The sequence below is a fragment of the Natrix helvetica genome (assembly GCF_964273705.1).
Source record: "Natrix helvetica genome assembly, chromosome: 1".
Classification (NCBI taxonomy): domain Eukaryota; kingdom Metazoa; phylum Chordata; class Lepidosauria; order Squamata; family Natricidae; genus Natrix; species Natrix helvetica.
In genome coordinates, this window is record NC_138548.1 from 201041333 (window position 1) to 201061104 (window position 19772).

General features: G+C 40.5%; 1 protein-coding gene across 7 annotated transcripts in view; it reads left to right on the plus strand.

Moving 5' to 3' along the window:
- DNM2 (dynamin 2) overlaps positions 1-19772 on the plus strand; it is a 106559-nt gene that overhangs the window by 24462 nt on the left and 62325 nt on the right. For all 7 annotated transcript variants that reach the window (XR_014176136.1, XM_081961820.1, XM_081961821.1 and 4 more), the window contains exons 6-8: positions 1353-1513; positions 2216-2358; positions 15646-15781. Coding sequence is in view for 6 of the 7 variants with exons in the window: in XM_081961820.1 (XP_081817946.1) it covers positions 1353-1513; positions 2216-2358; positions 15646-15781 (440 nt within the window). In the remaining variant the exon portion in view is untranslated. The remainder of the gene's footprint in view (positions 1-1352; positions 1514-2215; positions 2359-15645; positions 15782-19772) is intronic.

The following is a 19772-nucleotide window of genomic DNA, read 5'->3' on the forward strand; positions in this document are numbered from 1 at the left end:
TTCCCTTCCACATAACTTTCTATTAATGTGCTTTGTTACAGCACTTTGGGAACATCCAACTTCTTTTGCAATTACCTTTTGAGGCTTTTCCTCCTTATGGAGGGTGTCAATTATGGTTTTCTGCACAACTGTCAGGTCAGCAGTCTTTCCCATGATTGTGATTCCTACTGAACCGGACTGAGAGACCATTTAAAGGCTCAGGAACCCTTTGCAGGTGTTATGGCTTAATTAGCTGTTTAAAGTGGGACACTTTGAGCCTAGAATATTGCACCTTTTCACAATATTCTAATTTTCTGAGATTGTGGATTTGGGGTTTTCATGAGCTGTAAGGCATAATCATCACAATTATGACAAATCACGGCTTGAACTATCTTGCTTTTCATGTAGTCTTTCTGATATATTAGTTTCACTTTTTAAGTTGCATTAGTGAAATAAATGAACTTTTGCACGATATTCTAATTTTTCGAGTTTCACCTGTATAAAGCCAAACTTCAACCTTTTTTCAAGCGACAGTCATTTTCAGCCAATTTTGCTCCAACTTATTGAGATTGTTCATGAGAATGTTTTTATTATTTTATTTAATAGAGCACAACAAATTGTACAAGATGACTAAGTTTTGTTTCACTCAACAAAATATTGCTGGAGATATTATGTCGCAAAGTTGATGAAACCTCAGAGTCAGAAGGCTGCACTATGGGGTCAAGCAAATGACTATATCTCCGCAAGTATTGCATTGGCAAATGTAACACTTTACCAATGTTCAATGAGGACTTGTGTACATGTTCACACCACATTTCATCGAAATCCGTGATGGTCCAGCAGGGAGCCCCAGGGCACTTGACATGGAATGACCCAAGCTTTATCTAGTAGTAGATAATTAGTAGAGGACTAGGTGATGACTCATTTCACAAACTAAGATTATGATTATCAGTTTAATCCAAATGAGAATCATTGTTCTGCATCTAGAATAAATAAGCACATTCTTGTGGTCTTATATTCACATACTGCATTCTAGTTTTCTATATAATTCTAGATTCCTTTTTCCTATATTAAAGATGATCATTTGAGACCAGTGGTATGATGACATTATTGATGAGCAGATTGTTCAGGGTGAGATCCTATCCTATATCCAGAGTGTTTCATGCAAAGAAAAAATAACAGTATGTTCAGAGTATTAAAAATTGATTTCTAGACTTCAGTGATAGAAGTATGTTCCCTCTGTTACCATTATACTCTTATGTTTATCTGACTTTGTGAAGTTGCTGCACAGTCTCATTTTACCCTACTTAAAATTTATTCTTGGGCCTGCACATTTTAAGACAGAACTTGAGATATGGAGTTGTCCCTTGTAGGCTATATTGGAGTTGTGAACCGGAGCCAGAAGGATATCGATGGTAAAAAGGATATCAGAGCAGCATTGGCAGCTGAGCGCAAGTTCTTCCTTTCCCATCCTGCTTATAGACACATGGCTGATCGCATGGGAACTCCCCATTTGCAGAAGGTTCTGAACCAGGTAAGCTGTTCCTAAAGCAGTCTATTCATTTTTCTTGGCTCAATCTTAATTTTTACCATCAGCTGAACATCATTGAGAGTTTATTTTACACTTTCTAATGGTGTATATTATTCGAGAAGATGTGTCTCTTATTTTAAACCCACATGTGCATTTTTCCCTTTCCCTTAATATCCATAAATCAATTAGCTATGCTTCAGTTTGGAGCTAATTTAAATATTACAAAGAAACAGGGAAGGATATCTTGGTTTATATCGTAGTTTGTTTAGGTCTCTATACCAGGCATAAACAATTCTGCAGGAGTATTAATACTGAATAAATATGAATGCATTTCTACTGAATGTGAGCAAACCTTGTTGAAGCCATAGATCTGTAGGTGACATTACATAAGACAGAAGGATTCTGCTCTTTCTTAATTTGCAATAATGAGAACAAAGTAGAGCTTTCTTGGGGAGAGAATGGAGTATAAAGATTCTTGATTACTAGACGTACCTTATAATTATTATCTTTTCCCAACTTTTAGAACAGTTTGTCTATCGGATCAGTATTTTCCTTTGAGAGCAAAATAGCCTGACAAGTTCTTAAGGGAACCGTGCATGACTCAGCCTCACTGGCTTCAAAGAGAGGATGGCTTATTTTAGTAATAAGAAACATTATGTAATAATATTAATATAAACTTATTGGTGCTTCGTATCTGCTCTTCAGCAATTGACAAACCATATCCGCGACACCCTTCCATCCCTGCGGAGCAAACTGCAGAGTCAGCTGCTGTCACTTGAAAAGGAGGTGGAGGAATATAAGAATTTTCGTCCTGATGATCCTACACGGAAAACCAAAGCCTTGCTGCAGTAGGTCAACTCTATACTAAACTCTGGTTCTCATTTACAGAATACAGAATAACAGAATAGGGGGAGGTCTGGAGGTCTTTTAGTCCAACCCCTGCAGGAGAATCTATACTATTTTCCTGTGCGCTGCTTGGAGAGTCTAAGCATGTGTTAAATTAGAGTGGTTGCCCAAGGACTGAGTTCAAATTCTTTAGCCAGGCATCCTGTTCCTCCTTAAGGCCAGATTTTAAACTCAGTCTGGCCCATTCAGGATGAATTTTATTGCGCTCCAGTTGTTTTTTAATTAATTTGGCTTGGACTCTCCAGATTGTCCACAGGTTTTCTTGTTTTGGTTTATTGTTTTTCTTGTGTACCTTATTTATTTCGAATTTGTTGGAGTGAATTACTGTATTGACTTCCAAGGTGAGAGTGTGCGGAGCAAGCTGGTGGGGGGTGCTTGCCTTCCATGTCGCTAGAATTGGAGGCCTGGCACTCGAGTAATCCATTTTGGGAGGAAGTGCCACAAACTGCTTCCCTGGGCTTGAATTTAAAGTTGTCGGCTCGGGAGAGTCGCGTATTGCATTATGGGTGTGGCACGCCCGCACGCTCCCCCCCTGCGCTCCCCCCACTTATGGCACGCGAGCCAACAAAAAAGGTTCGCCATCGCTACCCTAGGGTCAAGCTGCAAATGCTGGATGGGCTCAGATCTGGCGTTTCTTGGCGGGTTGGAAGGCGAAGGGAAAAGAAGCAACTGGCGAGGTAGCTGGGAGAGAGCCCAGGAGGAAAGGTGCGCAGGTGGAGGAGAGGAATCTAAGGCGAAAGCAGTACTTGGCTCTCCCTGGACGAGCTTCCTCGCCCCTCGCTGCTTTTCTCCGGTTGCTGCGTTTTGTTGGAAATTGCCTCCCCCTCCCCCTGCCTGCCAGAGCATGGATTTATTTATTTATTTTATTTATTATTCATATTTATAGACCGCCCCCTCTCCCGAAAGGGACTCGGGGCGGTGTACAGTCATTAAAATGCGTTATAAAATACATACAAAAACAGTTAAATAATTAAATACGTAGGTGAAGGAGGTTGTAAGACTGTATATAGAATAATAAATATAGTACATTAAAAGCTTATTAAAACCCCAAACCCAATTAAAATGAATAAATCCCCGGGAGGTAAAACTAAGAAAGTGCCAGGCCAGCTGATTGAAATAGGTGAGTCTTTAACTTTTGCCGGAAGGAACGGAGGTCGGTGGTAGTTCGAATGTCTGGGGGGAGGTCATTCCAGAGGGTTGGGCCCATCACAGAGAAGGATCTACTCCTAGGTGTCGCCCGCTGGCATTGCCTAGCAGACGGCACCAGGAGGAGCCCCTCTCTGTGTGAGCGGATAGGTCGCAGGGACGTGTGTGGTAGGATGCGATCCTGCAGATACCTAGGTCCTATGCCATGGAGCGCTTTAAAGATGGTAATCAGTACCTTGAAACGCACCCGAAAGGCCACAGGTAGCCAGTGCAGCTCGCGCAGGAGAGGTGTTACGTGGGAATAACGAGTACTTCCCATAATAACCCGCGCGGCTGCGTTCTGAACTAGCTGCAGTCTCCGGATGCGTCCCAAGGGAAGCCCCATGTAGAGAGCATTGCAGTAGTCCAGGCGAGACGTCACCAGCGCATGAGTGACCGTGCGCAGGGCACTCCGGTCCAGTAGGGGGCGCAATTGGCGCACCAGGCGAACCTGGTGGAACGCCCCCCTTGCCACGGCTGCCACATGGTCCTCCATTGACAGCCGGGCATCGAGGAGGACGCCCAAATTGCGCGCCCGCTCCACAGGGGACAGCTGTTCGCCCCCTATGGCCAGCGATGGGGTCAGCTGGCTGAACCGAGGCGCCGGTACCCACAGCCACTCAGTCTTGGAGGGGTTGAGTTTGAGTCTGTTGTCCCCCATCCAGACCCCGACGGCTTCCAAACACCGGGACATCACTTCGACAGCCTCGTTGGGGTGGTTTGGGGTTGAAATATACAGCTGAGTATCATCAGCGTAAAGATGGTACTCAACCCCAAAACCACGGATGATCTCCCCCAGCGGCTTCACATATGCGTTGAACAGGAGAGGCGAGAGGACCGACCCCTGTGGCACCCCACAAGTGAGTGGCCTCAGGGACGACCTCTGCCCCCCTGTCAACACACATTGCTTCCGGTCGGAGAGGTAGGAGCCGAACCACCGCAGAACGGTGCCTCCGACTCCCATCCCCTCCAACCGGCGCAATAGGATACCATGGTCGATGGTATCAAAAGCCGCCGAGAGGTCTAATAGGACCAGGATAGAGGAACAACCCCTATCTCTGGCCCTCCAGAGATCATCAACCAACGCGACCAAGGCTGTCTCAGTGCTGTGCCCGGGTCGGAAGCCGGACTGGCGTGGATCTAGATAGTCGGATTCGTCTAGGTGTCGTGGAAATTGTTGCGCCACCACATTCTCAACAACCTTTGCCAAAAAGGGGAGGTTGGAGACTGGACGATAATTAGCTAGCTCCATTGGGTCGAGCGAAGGTCTCTTGAGCAAGGGTCTCACCACCGCCTCTTTCAAGGCGGTAGGTAAGTATCCCTCACCCAATGAGGCGTTCACCAGGCCCAGGAGCCAGCCTCGTGTCACCTCCCAGGCTGCCAGTACCAGCCAGGAGGGGCACGGGTCCGTTAAACATGTGGTAGGTCGCAGCCGTCCACGCAACCTGTCCAAATCCTCGGGGGCAACAGAGTCAAACTCCTCCCAGAATGGTCTCTCAAGACTCGCTGTTGGCAGCTCGTCTGGTCCACTGACGGAGGCCCACCCGTTCCGGATCTGATCGATTTTGTCCTGAAGATATTCTCCAAACTCCTCTGCTCTACCTTGTAAGGGTGTCTCCCGCGCCCCCTGCGATAAAAGGGAGCGGGTCACCCTAAACAGGGCGGCAGGGCGGTTATCCGCGGACGCAATAAGAGCAGCACAGTGTCTACGTTTGGCCACTCTTATTGCCACAAGGTAAGTCCGCAAATAGGCTCTTACCTGTGTTCGGTCAGATTCGGAGCGTGAGGACCTCCACCTGCTCTCTAGACGTCTCCTGTGGCAATAGCGCTTTATTATCCAAGGTGGGCTAATAATAGAATCCAGTCATTTCTGCTGAGCTAAGGCAACGCTTATTCCTTTTTAACTGCCCGAGGTTCCTTTGGTGACAGACGGGGATGGTTGCTCCCCCCCCCCCCAAGCTCCAGGAAGAACACGTTTATTTTTCATTATTTTCTACCCACCGCTAGCTAAATAATCCCTGAGGTGCAAAGCATACTGCTGAGGGATACACTGGGAGAAAGAGTAGGAATTCCTCCTCCCCCTTTGCCTTTCATCTCGCCTCCTCCTCCTCCTCCTCCATTCCATTATGCAAACATCCAGTGCAGGCAACATATATTAAATTAATTATTAATATTTAACTTGCCTTAAATATATTCCAAAACTTCTACCCAGGGTTGTAGGGAACAATATGTTTTCAGTAGCGTATGCCATTCCCTGCTAAACTTTATTACTGATAGCTGTTCATTTCCAAGTAGAACTGAAGTAGAATATTAATTCTCGCCATTTTCTATGCAATTGCAAAAAGATCAAAGATATCACAGTCCTCCCTTCATGATGATCATTTGTCGTGTTTTAATAGGAGACAGGTCGTCCTGAACCTATGACCAAAATTGAACCTAAAATTTTATTTTGCACAGTAAGACAGTTAAGTGAGTTTTGCCCCACTCTATGACTTTTCTTGTTGCAGTTGTTAAGTGAATCACTGCAGGTGTTAAGTTAGTAACACGGTTGTTAAGTGAATCTGGCTTCCTCCATTGACTTTGCTTGTCTACTGTCAGAAGGTTGCAAAATGTCAGATGGTTGCACAAAGTGATCACGTGACTCCAGGAACTACAACCATCAAAAATATGAATCAGTTGCCAAGCATCTGAATTTTGATCATGTGACCATGGGGATGCTGCAATGGTCATAAGTGAAAAACGGTCTTAAGTCACTTTTTTCAGTGGTGTAACTTTGAATAGTCACTAAATGAACAGGTGTAACTTGAGGACTATCTGTATGCTGTTGAAGTACTGAAATGTCTTTGTTATATTTTGTAAATGTAAAACGTTTCTGTTCCTCAGCATCTTGGGTGATAACGTCAGTGCCTCACCAGCCATAAACCTCACCGCACGTCACTGGTGTGTGTATGTGTGTTGTGTTTGTTTGTATGTGTATATATGTGTGTGTGTGTATATGTATGTATGCATGTATGTATGTATGTATGTATGTATATGTATGTATGTATGTATATATGCTGGTCTTGTTGTATTCGGGTCTTTTGCCATATAAGATTGAGATTGTCTTGGCAACATTTCGGCAAGGTCTCACTCACCATCTTCAGGCTGGGTTGTGGGCTTAAAGCGTGGTCGGAGCTGCTGTCTTTTTATAAATCTTGGTGTGTGTGTGGAGTGGGGGCTTTGTTTCAGTAAGTGGAATGATTGGTTGTGTGGTTGTATCATGATTGGTAGATTGGTGCTGGCTGTGTGTCCATTGTTGTTTCGTGTTGTAACGGCCTGGGTGGTGGGTGGGGCTCGTTTGTTGACTAAGGCTGGTTTCCAGATGTCTGGTAGGTGGGAGATAACATCACGTTTATTCATGTTGTAGGGGTGTTTCTCTATTTTGATAGCTTCCATAATTACTCTCTTGCTGAAGTGTTCAGTTTTGGAGATTAACCTGGTTCTTTCATAATTAATTTCATGTCCTGTAGCTTTAAGGTGCTGGAAAAGGGAGGAAGTTTTTTCTTTTTTCGTTTGTCCTATGTATGTTGCAGGACAGATTTTGCATGGTATTTCGTAGACTACTTGGTTTTCTAGCTGGATTTTGTCTTTGAGGTTTCTTAAGATGTTGGCTATATTTTGGTCAGTGTTGAAGGCTTTCTTGATATTGTGTTTGTGGAGAATTTTGCTGATTTTATCTGTGGTGCCTTTGATGAAAGGGAGGAGGGCGATGACATTGTCCTGTTCTGTGTCTCGGTTTTTTGGGGGAGTCTCCCTTTGGATTAGGTTGGTAATTGTTTTTTTTTAATCCGTAGGAGATTAATATGTTCGTCAAAGTGTGTAATTCAGTTTTCAGGTGGTCTTTGTCGGCTAGGCATTTGGTTCTGGAGGGTCTTGGCTACAGAGTTGATCTGTGCAGGGTGGTGATGGGATTGTGCATTTAAGTAGCAGTTGGTGTGTGGTTTTTTTCCGGTAGATGGTGTGTCCTAGGGAGCCATTGGGTTTTTTGTAGATTAGGATGTCCAGAAAGGGAAGTTGGTAGTTTGCTTCTATTTCCATAGTGAATTGTATTTTGGGGTGTAGGCTGTTGAGAAGTGTGAGGAAATTTTTCAGTTTTTCTTTCCCATGTGGCCAAATCACGAAAGTGTCATCAACATATCTAAGCCAGAGTTTGTGTTTGTGTTCAGATTTATCTAAGGCGTTAGTTTCAAAATGTTCCATGTATAAGTTTGCGATGACGAGTGAGAGGGGTGATCCCATGGGTGCTCCTTCTATCTGTTTGTATCTTTGTCCATTGTGGATGAAGTATGTGTTGGTTAGGCAGTGGTTGGTGAGGTCCAGGATGTGTTTAGGGGGGTTGTGTTTGTTCTGGATAGCTGTCAAGGCTTCTTTTATAGGCACTTGGGTGAAGAGGGATTTGACATCGAAGCTCACGAGTAGGTCGCTGGATTGTAGGTTTTGTTTCTTTATTGTTTCTATGAAGTGGAGTGAGTTTTGTATGTGAGGTGATGGATTCTGCGTAGGGTTGGAGTTGTTTGGTGAGGAATTTGGCAAGATTCTGTAGAGGTGAGCCTAAGGAGCTGACTATGGGTCTGAGTGGTGTTCCTTCTTTGTGTATCTAGGGGAGGCCATAGAGTTTGGGGCATCTGGAAGATTTCTCTCTGGGGATGATTCTTTGCTGGATCTCTTCACTGATGGGAGAGGCTTTTATTTTGGATTTGGTGGTTTTTTCCAGGTAGGTGGTGGGGTCTGTATTTAGAGGTTTGTAAGCAGGGTCTTAGAGTAGGTTGGATAGTTTGGCTTGGTAGTCAGACGTGTTCATCACCACTGTGGCATTACCTTTGTCTGCTGGGAGAATGATTATGTTGTTGTCTTTCCTCAGGTTGGTGAGTGCTTTTTCTTCTTGTAGTTGTAAGTTGCTTCTGGGTGGATTACTGGAGCAAAGGATGTTGGTGACTGCAAGTCTGATTTTATTGGCTTCATCTGGGTTGATTTTGGTGAGTGTAGTTTCAAATCTGCATATGATGTCTTCAGTGGGGATGTATTTAGGGGCAAAATATGCAGAATTGAAGCTACACCAAAATCAACCCAGATGAAGCCTGTTAAGTAATTAAGCTCCCCGTTAGAAGAGTGAGTATGCAGAGAAGCATAATGAGAGTGATATGGAATAACACGCACAAACCAGCATACAGAGACACTGAATAGTATAAAAATATAGTAGTTTACTATGTAGAAATATAGAGGTATTCAGAGTCCCGTTAACAGTCCAAGTCACACATGGTTCAATAATTCAGTTATCAAAATAGTCAGTTTAGCACACAAAATATAGCTAACAGTAGCAAACCACAATACCTCAGAATACACTGACCAGCTTCTAACAAACAGAGAGCTAACAGTCATTCTGACTCCCTCTTATGGCTGCTTGAGGTAACAAACCAATTACATTTCTTAATCATTTAAAGTAGCAGTAAAGTAATCATAGCTTATATACATTGCCAAGCCAAGCCTAGGGTTACATCCCTAACATTCTCCCCTCTTGGGTTGTCAATGTATTTACATATAACTTCACATTCTTAATCCATAAACATCACAACATTGTTTATGTTTGACCGTACCTTGTGCTTTGGTAAAATGATCAGCAACATTCTCTTCAGACATACAATATTCTAGTGTAATCATTTTACAACTATCACTTTGCCGTACATTCATATATCTCAAGTCACTATGCTTTGATCTTGTCTTTACAGCAATATTTGTTGCCATCTGGATCGCTGCTTGGTTGTCCTCGTATACAACAATAGGCTCATGAACATTAATTCCCATATCTATCAGTAGTTGCTTGTAACAAACTAAATCGGTACATAACAAAGATAAACATGAAAATTCGGCCTCCATTGTAGACAAACATATATGCCAGCGATGGCGAACCTTTTTTGGGTCGCGTGCCACAAGTGGGGGGAGCACGGGGGGGTCATGTGCGGGCATGCCGCACCCATAATGCAACGCACGATCCCTCAGTGCGCGACGCCCCCCCCATTTTTACATGCTTTTTTCGCCCTCCCCAGGCTTCAGAGGCTTTATAGGAGCCTGGGGAGGGCGAAAAGAGCCTCCCCCGCCCCCCCCGGAGGCCCTCCGAAGGCTTCAGGGACCATCCGGAGGCTTCCCTGACACCTTTGGAATGCTTAAAACAACCCTCCGAGCAAACCGGAAGTGACTTCCTGTTTGCTCGGAGGGTGGTTTTAAGCGTTCCGAAGGCTTCAGGGAAGCCTCCGGACAGTCCCTGAAGCCTCCTAGGGGGCGGGGAAGCTCTTTTCGCCCTCCCCAGGCTCCTATAAAGCCTCTGGAGCCTGGGGAAGGCGAAAAAAAAGGTGAACTCAGCTGGCCAGCGCGCGCATGCGCGCTGGCCAGCTGACAGGGCAGCGCCTCGTGTGCCCTGACAAATGGCACCGCGTGCCACTTGTGGCATGCGTGCCATAGGTTCGCCATCACTGATATATGCTTTTGACGAATAGACTGCCATCCAACCAATGCCTTTCCTAAGAATATCGCAATACCTGATGTAGATTTACGCGTGGAAACTTCAGTTGCAAAACTTGCATCAGCATATGTGGTTAATATCAGCTCATCCTTAGGCTCTAAGTATAATGTATAGTATATTGTCTGTTTCAGATACCTTAATACACGTTTTGCTGCTTGCCAATGCCATTCAGTGGGTTCGGCATTAAACCTTGCCAATTGATTAACGCTATATGAAATATCTGGTCTAGACCAATTACTAAGATAAGATAAACTGCCAATTAGGGACTGATAAATATTCCTATCAAACACTGGGCTTTTGTTATCATCATTGCTAAATTCCTGACTCATAGGAGTTTTAGCAGTTTTACACAGTTTCATCTTGTAATTCCTCAGTAACTGATTGATCTTATCAGCCTGTGATATTTTATATCCTCCTCTAGTCTTATCCAAAATATTTCTTTATTTCAATCCAAGATATTTCTTTATTTCACCAAGATGTTTTATTTTAAACCTCTTTTTTAACAGTGTAATATTTTCAATGGCCTTCTGCTCTGTTTTAGTCATCAATGCTATATCGTCTGTAAACAATAACAACAATGAAACCATACCATCGCTTTCTAGCTTAAATAAACAAGGATCAGCTAAACCAGCTTTAAACCCTATCCTTGCTAGTTCCTTCACTATGCATTGATTCCACTTGTAGCCTGACTGTTTTAAACCATACAGGCTCTTTTTAAATTTCCAACAATCAGTGTTGCTATCAGTGTTTAACCCTTCACGTTTCTTTAAATAAATAGTGTGTTGCAATGGTGCATGAAGATATGCTGTTTCAACATCTAAATGATTTATTACATATCCATGCTTAGCTGCCCAAACTAATGATGCACGCAATGTTATGGCTTTTAAACTTGGTGCAAACACTTCATCATAATCAGTTGCCGACTGGTTGAAACCTTGTGCTACCAATCTAGCTTTATGGGTAACTGTCCCATCTACACTTGTTTAACCTTATAAATCCATTTACACCCTTTTCACCTGGTGGTAATCTCATATTCTCATATACCTCCAGATCTTGTAAAGATTTCAGTTCTCTGTTCATTGCTGCTTTCCAAACTATTTGTTCCACTTTAGGATACATTAATAGTTCATTATACGTTGCAGGAACGTTATCTACTTGACATGCAACTGATGCCTGATACCTATCAGGTGGCTGCGTTACATGGGTTGACCTTCTGGGTAACTCAGGGCTTATAGGTGGACTCCTCCTGAGTAGACTCCTTCCCTTCATCACACGTTTCTGGTATTCCTGATACATTATTTTGGTCTACTCAGGTTTCAATCACTATATCGTTGTTTATTTCCAGTTTATCCCAACGAACATGCTCTAAAAACGTCGCATTAGCACTGTGGTAGATCTTAATTGTCCCACGTTCCAAGAACCTATAAGATCTATGGTTTGAGTTATAACCAACAAATATTAACTGCCTTGCACAAGTTTGTCCCTTTAATCTCATCTGTGCTGGAATATGCACCCATGCAGGAACTCCAAACATGTGCAAGTAGCTCAAATCAGGTTTCCTACCATGCCAACGGGTAAATGGTACCTCTCCAGTAGAAGCATTTACAACATTGTTCAATAAATGATTAGTACACATCATGGCTTCACCCCATAATGTTTCAGGCAATCCTGAATCGGCTAACATGGTTCTAGTCACAGCTTGTAACGTTTGCCCCCTTCGTTCTACAAACGAATTATGTTGAGGTCTATAAGGAGCAGAACGTTTATGCTCAATACCAACTGTTTTTAACATAGTTTGGAACTTATAATTTGTAAACTCCGTCCCATTATCAGTAACTACAGTAATAACCTTGGCTTTTATCTTTCTTTCTGCAAATCTCAGCCAATTAAAAAATTGTTGAAATGTTTCTGTCTTGTCTTTCATTAAGTAGCAGAAACCATATCTTGAGTAATGATCCATGATACTCAAAACATAACAGGCACTTCCCAAACTGGGTTTTATAGGTCCAATTAGATCAGCAAAAACAACTTCTAAAAGTTCCTTCATTTTAAACCCATTATATCTGTTTGAGGGAGTAACCTTGCTCTTTTCCTTACTACATACATTACAATTTAAATACTTACTGCAAGGTTTTAATTTCACTCCCTCTGACAATTTTACAGTTTGTTCCAGCGTCTTGAAATTAATGTGCCCCATACGCCTATGTAGCAGATGTATGCATTCATCATGTGGCTTCACATTGTCATACACTGAATTTGCAGTATGGTCGTCAGTTATAATATATAAACCATTTGTTAATTTTTCAGTAATCCTATTACCTTCCTTTTCTATGATACATTTATGTCCCCTAAAGGTTACTACGTAGCCAATGTTAACTAGAGCTCTTACTGATCATTAATTAAATTTCAGTTTAGGTATATACAACATGGATAAATGCTCATTTACAAATGAACACCTTGCCATACCTTCACCAGATGCTTTCACCCTCCATCCATTTGCCAAAGATACATGTTGCTTGCTGGCAGACATTTTTATAAAACAATTCTTATTTCTAGTAATGCTCCACTATCAACAACCCATGAATCATGGCTTATTGGTGCATTTCTAGAAATAGTCAAAGTAGACATACCTAAGTCCCTTCGGGGAGAGGGGGCAATCTAGAAATCTAATTAAATAAATAAATAAATAAATAAATACATAAGTTGACATCAGCATGTTTCTCAGCCTTTCTAGTATTCTGTCGTTTTGCATTTTTACAGAATCTAGCTATATGCCCCTTAGCCCCACAAGAAAAACATTTTCTAACAGTATAGGCAGTTGAAGGTGACTCTTCATGTTGTGGTGGTTTCTCTCTCAGTTGCTCTCTTTCCAACCTTCTTCTGGACTCTTCCAACAGGCGTGCAGTTATGTCAGCCAATGTTAGTTCATTTCGGGTTAGGACCTCGAGGGACGATACAAAATCATCATAACTCTCATCCAGTGATGACAGAATGATGTAAATTTGATGTAACTCTAAGAAAATAAGTTCTATTTCATGTAGCTCTTGGAAAACTCCTTTCATAAAGTTTAAATGAGCTAACATATCTCCACCCTTCAGAAGTCGTGCCCTAAACAGTTTGTGGGTAAGATGTGTATGTGCACCTACAGTGTCACGTACATATATCTTCTTCAAATTCTCCCAACATCTTGCTGCAGAATTCTCCCCACGAATATGAACTAACTGTTGGTCAGTCAAAGTTAGACCAATTATACACAATGCTCGTTCGTTGTATCTTTGAAACTCTGCTATCTTCTTGGCATCATCCTCATCATCTGGATTCCAAGAAGTCAGGTCCGGTGGATTCTGTACAGCATCCCACAATGCCTCAGTACACAGAAGTAAGCTGCACTTCATTGACCAGGAAACATAGTTTGTTCCATCCAACCGGGTTATCAGTGATAAATTTGCTGATGGTGCATGTGCCATTTTCTCCATAATAGTAAACACTTATAAACTAAACAGCTATCTGTATACGGTATTGCGTATCAATACCAACTCTCTTTTTAGCTACGTCTGGTACACTCTGGGCCCATAACCAGTGTTAAGTAATTAAGCTCCCTGTTAGAAGAGCGAGTATGCAGAGAAGCGTAATGAGAGTGATATGGAATAACATGCACAAAACAGTATACAGAGACACTGAATAGTATAAAAATATAGTAGTCTACTATGTAGAAATATAGAGGTATTAAGAGTCCCGTTAACAGTCCATTTTTTGCAAATATCTCACCCAGTTAATAGAAGCAATCATTCAATCTTGATTTCACATTATAACAGCTGCAGAACTAAAAGACTTGGTTGACTCTATGGGAAGACATTTTAAGGGTATAATTCATGCTAAAGATTACCCAACTAAGTATTAACTAACATGGTGATAATTTTTGTATATCTCATTTTTTCTATGGTGATAATTTTTGTATATCTTGTTTTTTCTAAGTGTTTCACTTTTCTTCTTTATAACTGCTATTCTACTAGCAAATTCTTCATAAATGTTATTGCATTACATTCTTGATTAAATTATCTTTCCATTGATATATAATTTATGGTACTACTGCAAATAAAGTGGTATTAGCCATCAAACCTCAAAAATATTGTACACTTTTCCCAAAAGCTTTCCACAATTTTGGCTACTACTGTACAGTAAAGTGGTGCAACACTTCGTATGATATTGATTCTTTCCCTCTGTTAATACAGCGTAGGACTGTTAATTTTTTTGGTGGCTGCAGCATACTGACCCATGTTTAAGTAATTGTCCACTAGGACTCCTAGATCCTTTTCACAGTTACTACTCTTGAGCCAGGAATCACCTAGTCTAGTGATGGCGAACCTTTTTCGCCTCGGGTGCCAAAAGCAAGCACCCACATGCTATAGTGTGCAGGCGCTTGCACTTGCATGCCCATCCCCATGTTAATACCCCCCCTGCACCATGTCCCCTGTGCATGCACGTGTGACACCCCCCTGCTGCCCTGCGCATGTGCACATAGCTTTCTTGGAGCCTGGGGAGGACGAAAACGGCCTCCCCCACTCCCGAGAGGCCCTCCAGAGGTTGAAATGGCCCATTTTCTGACTTCCGGTGGGCCTGGTAGATTCGTTTTTCGCCCCATACACATACATATATACAACATCAAAATAAAACCATGTACTGTATGTTAGTTGCCCAGAGTCGCCCTGCATGAGATGGGCAGCAAAAAATAATAATAAATAAAATTATAAGATGCTGCAGGTAAAAAAGACCAGAATTATTGAAGGTTTCTAAAACTGCAAACTCTATGAACTGAACCTAGAATAGTAGAAGTCCTTGATTTTTCTGACTGCTTAGAGATAAAGTAGCTGGTATTAATTCCAAGTTGATTCTGTTTTTAGTTTAGCTTCTCTGGGAGCCTTTTGGGGTGACAATAAGAAACTCTTGGTTAAAATAGAATTTATAAGAAACATTCCATCTTACTGCATGATATGTGAACTCTTGGGTTAAACTACATCATTTAATTAAGAAAAAAAGTATGTGTGTTTGTCTGGGTTTGGGTGTGATTGTATTTTTATTGGTCAACAACCAAAATAAAGTTCTATTAGTTTTCAGTAGATGTTATAGAAAGTTGGTTTTTGATAATGACTTAAAAAACTAGAGTTTTATGTTAAGATTAAGATAAATCTGCTACTTACCGGACATACTTTTTAAAATCTTTCTGGCAATAACTTAACATTTTTCATAGAAAGATATCAACAGAACTTGATTCAATACCTAAAAGCATCTCTGGACATTCTTTTTTAGTGCAGGGGTGTCAAATTGGCAGCCTGCGGGCCAGATGTGTCACATGCAGGTCACACTCACCTTAACTCTGCAAAGGGAAAAAACATTGTGATACGGCGAGTTTGACACCTGTGGCTTAGTGAGATTTCCACGATTTATCACATCTTGAAAAATGATCATTGCCTCATTTATCTTTTTGCAGAATGGTCCAACAGTTTGCAGTTGATTTTGAGAAGAGAATTGAGGGGTCAGGAGACCAAGTGGATACACTAGAACTCTCAGGTGGAGCCCGAATAAATCGAATTTTTCATGAGAGATTCCCCTTTGAGTTAGTCAAGGTAAAGTGCTAAAAACTATTCTCCTTAGAGGAATGTATTCATGATTTTCAAATATGTTGTTCACCAATATTGAATCTGTATTTCATGATCTTGACAAATATAAATCCAATATACAAGTCCATTTCAATGTTTTTCTATGCCTAGAAAGAAGAATTTATTTTTGTTTGAAATGTTTTGGAAACATCCTGGCAGTAAGAATGTAAACAAAATATGTACGTTTGTCTTTCTTTAAAGTCTGAATATGATGCAGAGGCATTTGTCTATATTAAGAGGTACACAAGTGGAAGGTATATATTCTTAAAAATACCTTATGTGCTAGGAAATTCAGATCCATTTAACCAGTCTATACTGTTTAACTAATACTTACAGAGAGTTCTTTTTATAATGCTTTAAAGTGGTAGTATAAAGAGGAATTCTTAGATATGTCTAATTGTCCTAAGCCTAGAATTCTTGGATAAGGTTTGGTATAGGTTGGTTATGTTCAGAGCAATGCATCTTCTTTTTATCTTCCTGATAAAAAATCTTATCACAAACTTTCACATTCTGAAAATTTTTGGTTGTTGAGATATTTTGCAAATTATAGTACTTTTTTTCTAAAACTAATACATGGTATATAACATGTTGTGTTCAAAAACATAGAATTATTACAATGACAATAAGGCAGCAGATTAAATGTTAACCTAGGGTGGCAATTGGGATTTTTTGTATAATCCTGCATCTTTCTTTTCATCCATGGGAGTGCTTGGAAGCCATTGGATTTCACCAGTCTTCCAGCAAGGAGATCACTGCTGGGCTATTATAACTAAGATGCTTGGCCCTGCTCCTTGCCCTAGAAACTTTGATGATGCCACCTACTCATACATCCATTCTTAGCTCATGAGAACAGGTGTCAGTCCCAATCTGGCTCATAGGTTGTAGCTTGTTGACCCTGATCTAGAGTGGAAATAGTAATAGTTCCTTTTCAAATTTTGAAGACCTGTGCTAAATTATTTTATCTATGTTTTATAGATATTGGATCTAGCTATCGTTAGATTCGTTTTTATTTAAATATGAAATGTTGCATTGTCGGAAATTAAATAGAACTTCATCAATAAAATATGAGCCACGGTGGTGCAGTGGTTAGAATGCATTACTGCAGGCTACTTCTGCTGCCTGCCGGCTGCCTGTAATTTGACAGTTCAAATCTCACCAGGCTCAAGATTGACTCAGCCTTTCATCCTTTTTTTTTAATAAAATTTTTATTTTTATTTTTTTGTTTTCAAAACAAACACAACACATAAAATCTTCTTTTTTTGCATACTGTAGAAAGTGTATCAGTTGGTTACAAAAGGCTTTCGTGCATCTCTTCCACAGTCATCAAGCATAATTCATATTAACTCAAGTGTTTTAACTCAGATATTTATACACGTTACCATCATCATACCTCCATTTACATTTGACTATAATTGTTTAAACGTCCTTCATCATAAAATATACCAAAATTTAATACATAACCACATACTAGCATTTCATTTACTATTTCTAAAATCCTCCAATAACACTGAATCTTTATATCCTATTCTAGCTAAACATCCATAATATTCAATAACAAAATTTTCTAATCCTTCTTTCCAAATCATTATTTGCAATTTACATTCAATTTCCTTATGTTGTACCCATATCTGTATATACCTTGTTATCATTATCCCTCCTTTATTTAACTATATCGTATATTATTACATTTCCCCCCTAATATTCAAAACTTAACTATACCTTAGTTCTTTTATTTATTTATTTATTAATTAATCTTTATATATAATCCAAGACAGTTTTTAATCTTCCTTTCATGGGTACCATTCAATATTCATATCCCATTATTACTTATCATGACACTACACATAGTATACATTATTATCATTATCAATTATTTGTTTAACTATATCTATTATCACTAAATTTCACTAAGTTTAGCTAGTTTTAAGTTATATTCTTCCATCTATCAACCTGTATCTTTCCAATAACGAGGCAATCTCATATCTTCTGCTGTTTGTGGTATCAGTCCTCTTATTTTCTCTTTAATTAACTTTGTATGGGCTCCTCTTAGCAGCTCTTTGCTTATACGGTTTCTCTTGTAATTTCGATGCCCTTCTTCTGTTTCCTCAATCAGCTTATCTATAATTGTCAGTGGCGTTATCAAAACTATTGCTGAAAAGATTTCTCTCTTTAGGTCCATAAATTCTTTTATTTTTTCTTCTTCTGTATCTTGCCATCTGGAGTAAGTGTCCCCTCCATTTAATTCCTCTTTCAATATTCTACTCTTTCCATTTTCAGAGACGAACCCATCATCATAAATATCAGCAGTTTTAATTTCTTTATAATCATTTTCATTTTTTTTAAATTTTAACTGCCACTTTCTCCATTTGATGAACATCTTCAACTTCCCCGTCATATTTTGCTGCTAAATGGATTAAATCATCCAACTTCTTCTCAATCGTCTCACACATATTTGATAACTTCTGTATTTCTGAAAATATCTTTCTGCTGCTGTGATAGCGCCATTGTTTTCAACTATGTAAACACTGTTATTCTAATTTAGTAGCTTTTAATCTCTCTGGTTAGAAATACCTCAAAGGAACATCTGTTTCTTCTTATCTATCTCTGTAGACAAGCAATAAGACCTTGAGGTACCAGCCGAGATAGTCCGTGAAAAAAAGTAAAGGTGTTTTGTTTCCAATACACAAAGCCTAACTTCCGCAGTGTTAGCCACAATGCTGCAAATTCTTTCCTTTTTAAAAAGAAAGTGTCTTTTTTGTATTTCAAGTTGAAGAGAAGGTCCAATTCTTAAATGAGTTAAAAAAACGTCCACAGTAATGACAGATGAGAGTTTTAGACCATAGGTTACAGAGAGTAATGAAAAAAAGGAAAATAGAAGAAAGCTTAGTCCGTTCGTTTTAAAGGTCTTACATAAATTCTGTCCGTGAAGATAGCATTGAGAAACAAAAAGATAACCCCGTCAAAAACCATTCCAAATTTAATTCCACCACTTATTTCTTCTGTTCTCCAATTTAAATTTATTTTAAGTTTTTTATAAACTTAAAACAATAAAATTTCTTCACCATCTGGAAACACTTTCTCTTTCCATATCCTCCCGTTTTGGAGCCACCCCAACTTCGTCAGCCAAATGGCTGGATTTTTTGTCACTGGCTTGAAGACTTTCTCTTGGATCAGTCAGGGACTTTGCGATGTCCCTGAGATCAGCAAGACGTATTCTTCCTGTTCACCGTCTCTGCGGGACGGTTTAGGTCCATTTTGACCCCCCCAGTGGTAAAAGTGTTAACTGCGATCCCAGAGCATTGAGATCGCATGTCGCGACTTCGGCCCCGCCTCTCAGCCTACCATCCTTCTGAGATGGGTAAAATAAGGACCTAAATTGTTGGGCACAATATGTTGACTGTAAACAGCTTAGAGAGGGCTGTAAAGTGGTATATAAGTCTAAGGGTCATTTCTAGTGCTATTGCTAAAAGAATATTTTACTTAGCTTGTATCCACCTTCCCACCTCATTCTAATTTTTAAGCAACTCTGTGGGCTCTTACTAGCTAGCTTACCCTAGCTTATTAATCGGATATGGTGTGGAATTGTTGGGCTATGTAAATGTCCCCTTTTTAGAACAGCTACAGTTCATTTTTTTTGAACTTCATCTTGGGAGTGGATAACTTGACACCAATTTGAGAAGTAATAATATGAAGTCATCTAGTAATTAAAGCATTCAACTAATATGATGAAGATTTTATTTATGGATCCAGATAAATTTCCAAGCTCTTTTTTGAAGAAGAGATGCATAATATGCTTCCTTACACTTGGGCTGTCCATGTCAGGCTGTCCATGAAAGCTTCCAGGTTTTCCCACCCAGTTGAAAGTTCAAAACCCTGTCCCAACACCCACAAGTCTATCACATGGTCCAATCCTTCATTGCCATGAAGAAAGATTCCTCCCATCCACATCCTCCAGGTG